Source organism: Triticum aestivum, chromosome 3D (genome assembly GCF_018294505.1).
Source record: "Triticum aestivum cultivar Chinese Spring chromosome 3D, IWGSC CS RefSeq v2.1, whole genome shotgun sequence".
In the NCBI taxonomy this organism is placed as follows: Eukaryota; Viridiplantae; Streptophyta; class Magnoliopsida; order Poales; family Poaceae; genus Triticum; species Triticum aestivum.
Genome location: NC_057802.1, coordinates 461,220,552 through 461,223,739, shown reverse-complemented (window position 1 = coordinate 461,223,739; position 3,188 = coordinate 461,220,552). Strand labels below are relative to the sequence as shown.

Below are 3,188 nucleotides of genomic sequence, written 5' to 3'. Positions count from 1 at the left end.
TACTCGGAACATAGTGAAACTGTTCATTCATAGACAGAAGTTACTTACATAGCCAAGTTTTTAAGGGGATAGCATGTCTTCAGGAAACATATGATCAAAATACAAATGTGTACAAAATCATCAGGGTGTTGAAATTTTATACCATCTATACTACCGTTGACTGCAAATCTCAAAAATGTCTTCTTCATCTTCAGATTCTGCAGCTATCTTCGACACTGATGATGACATGAACCGGAAACCTGCATCGCTTGCACTCTTCCTCACTGAGGCCAGTTGCTGCGACTTCTTGCAGTATGCTATTGCACCCTGGATTGGATTATCCATCTCTGAGCTGGCACTGCTGCTCCTCCTGAGCACTGGCCCCAAACCAGAGTCATTTGAGCTCGGGACGTAGGATGATGAATTTGACGAAGAGCATGATGATGATGAGGCAGATGACGTCTTGTTTGATGACGAATATCGGATAATGACACTAGAGAATGACCTCCTATGGCCGTACTCATCTTCTTTAAGCTGCCCTCCCAGTGTGGCACTGTCGCTGATGGGCGAGGTTGTGTACCTGTTGCTTCTGATCTGGCCAAATGGGTTCTTCCTCCAACTCTTGACCTGGGCGGTGGAGAACTCATTTGCTCTTGGTGCACCACCCTTGTCATCTGGATCCCCTGCTTTAGCGGCAAATATTGTCTTGAGGTAAGCCTTTGATGCCTTGAGCTTGAGACCAAGGTTGAGATTCCTGATGAACTTGAGCTTCTTGGACCATGGCTTCTTTTCGCATGCTGCTTCCACCTCAGCAGCAGCAATACTGGCGGATGCGCACTCGCTGAAGTACTGCTCTGCATTGAGCTCACCACTTGCATAACATGAATTTGCTGGTGAAACGTGGCACGACTGGTATGGTGTAGCGGGGGCAGTGCTCGCGGAGAGGAGGCCCTTGTCAGCCGCGATCTCGAGGAGCCTTTCAACCATTTGGATGCGTGGTGGAAGGTGGAGCGGCAGCAGCTTGCCCTTGTAGAAGAGCTCATCTGCTGGTGATGCCATGGGCTCCCAGTGGTCAACGGGAGCTGACATGTGGAACTCAAACTCCCTCGACTGCTGGGGGGAGGCTGCCATGGCTGTGGTGTAGCAAAGCAAGCTTGCTGTATTGGTGACCACCTTTGCAGCTGCGGGTGAGCTCAGCTCCATGTCTATGTAGTCCTCTTCTTGGAGTGGTTGGTCATGGATTTGGGGGCCATGTCTTGCCATTGTTGGTGCCTGGCCTTGTGTTTCTGGTGGGTTGGTCTCTGGGTTTGGTTTGGTTTTGGCAGAGATGGTGGTTGTGTTTTAGGAAGGAAGTGCAAGGAGCTTGATCAAGCTTTAAAGCCGAATGCCTGTAGCTGAAGAGGTTTGTAAATTGGCTTATACTCCTTTTGAGGGACCCACCTTTCCCCCTATGATCTGCCTCTTGTTTGCATCCTAGTCCCCCCTGTCACGGCTACACGTAATGCAGTACTGTAGTGCACTAGTTACTGTCATTCTCTATTATTGCTCTATTTGTTCCTGCAGTGCATTAGGTGATTAGGTTATCTCACCTGTTCCTTTGCATGTTTCTCCTCTTTCCATGACTTAACCTATTTGTTTGTTTGATGTGTAGGATTAGCAGGTAGCCATTAAGTGCTAGGCCAACAAGGTGGCACTTTTACCAATAAGTGACTCGCAAACTGCTTCACGCCTGCTGATGTGCAGGGGCCCCAAACCTCTTGGTTAGCATGCGAACTGGGATGGTTTTATTGTGGAGTTTCGTATTCTTTCGAGCAAGGAAGTGTAGGAATGTGTTCAGATTCAAAGGCCACAATTCTATCTTGAGGTAAATTACCTCGTGAAACAATATGATTTCAGCAAGACACGGTGAAGTATGCAAAGTTTCTGTGGCGTGGATTTGCTTCCAAGCTACAGGAATATATTGTTGATGCTTGACCAATTCACGCCCAAAGCTTGCGGTTTTTAAATTCAGAGGGGGAAGGCCGCATGCCCTGAAAACATGGAGCAACCTGCTATTTGTTTATTTCATCTCGATGTCAACCTATGGAAGTGTGAGGGTGACATCAGTGGCAAGAGATCAGGCCCCTTGTTTAAGTTTCCTGTCCAAGCTGCGCGTGCGCGGCTAGATGTTGTATGTGTCCTTTGTCTTCGTCTCTCCTGCGCTTTGCATCAGCTCCTTTCCTTTGACCCCAGTGTCAACTTTGCCTCTCTGGTGTAATTATTGATTAGTGGGCGTGCAGCCCCGAGCGTGCATTACCGCTCATCGAGGCCTTGAGGTGCATTAATAATATCTGTCTTATCTGGTTCTAGGGTTCTCTTGTTCTAAGGTGATCTTGTTTTAGGTGTCTGGCTTGATCAGCATGTTCATTCTTCTGACTTAGGCTAAAAACACCTCTTTATTTGAAAGTTACTCACTACTTTTTTCATATATGCAGATCTTTGACATTAGTGGTGATAACTTGCCTCTGAAGAAATCCTGAGGCAAAAGAACCTGGACAGACCTTGAATTTCGTCAAACAAAGAGGCAGTGGTGCCTGGTAAAAAGTAAACATTTCTGTGCACAAATCATAGTTCTTTATATGCAGATCTTTAGCATCAGTGGTGATAGATTGCCTCTGAAGAAACCCTGAGGCAAAAGAACCTTCCTCAAATTTCGTCAAACAAAGAGGTATTATTGGCCTTGTAAAAAGTAAACACTTCTGTGCACAAATTATAGTCAAGTTGCCATTTGCTACATGTTAGAAGTATTTTATGATATGTTTCTGGACCCTTCTTTATATCTGCTAGTACTCCTGGCACCAGCTAGAGCACTAAGCAAGGTTCCACAAATTGCTTAAAGGTATCATGGGAATGACATCTGCCCCCAATACTAACTCATTGGCATTATTTACTGTAACCTAACACCATATGATAATCTCTATTCCTGTATTCTTTTGCAGGTGATAGAGCTGATTAGATAGGGATGCCAACTAGGTTAGGTGTCGTATCAAGTGCCTAACACCCCTACTAACACCATACATTGAACATCTATATGAAAAAATATCGCCGTACAAAGTTAACAACTGCAACAGTTAACCCCCTGAATTGCAGGTCTAAAGACAATTGATATTCCTGTAGCAGTGTTACGTGGTTGCTGGTGGTTGGAACTTGAAAAAGGTTCATGCTGCCCA

At 45.6% G+C, this 3,188-nt stretch overlaps 1 protein-coding gene across 1 annotated transcript; it reads right to left on the bottom strand.

Moving 5' to 3' along the window:
• Positions 1-1,307, bottom strand: LOC123079674 (probable membrane-associated kinase regulator 4). The gene has a single exon (XM_044502476.1). The coding sequence runs from the start codon at positions 1,240-1,242 to the stop codon at positions 151-153; it is 1,092 nt and encodes a 363-aa protein (XP_044358411.1). The 5' UTR covers positions 1,243-1,307; the 3' UTR covers positions 1-150.
• Between the last annotated feature and the right edge of the window lie 1,881 nt (positions 1,308-3,188).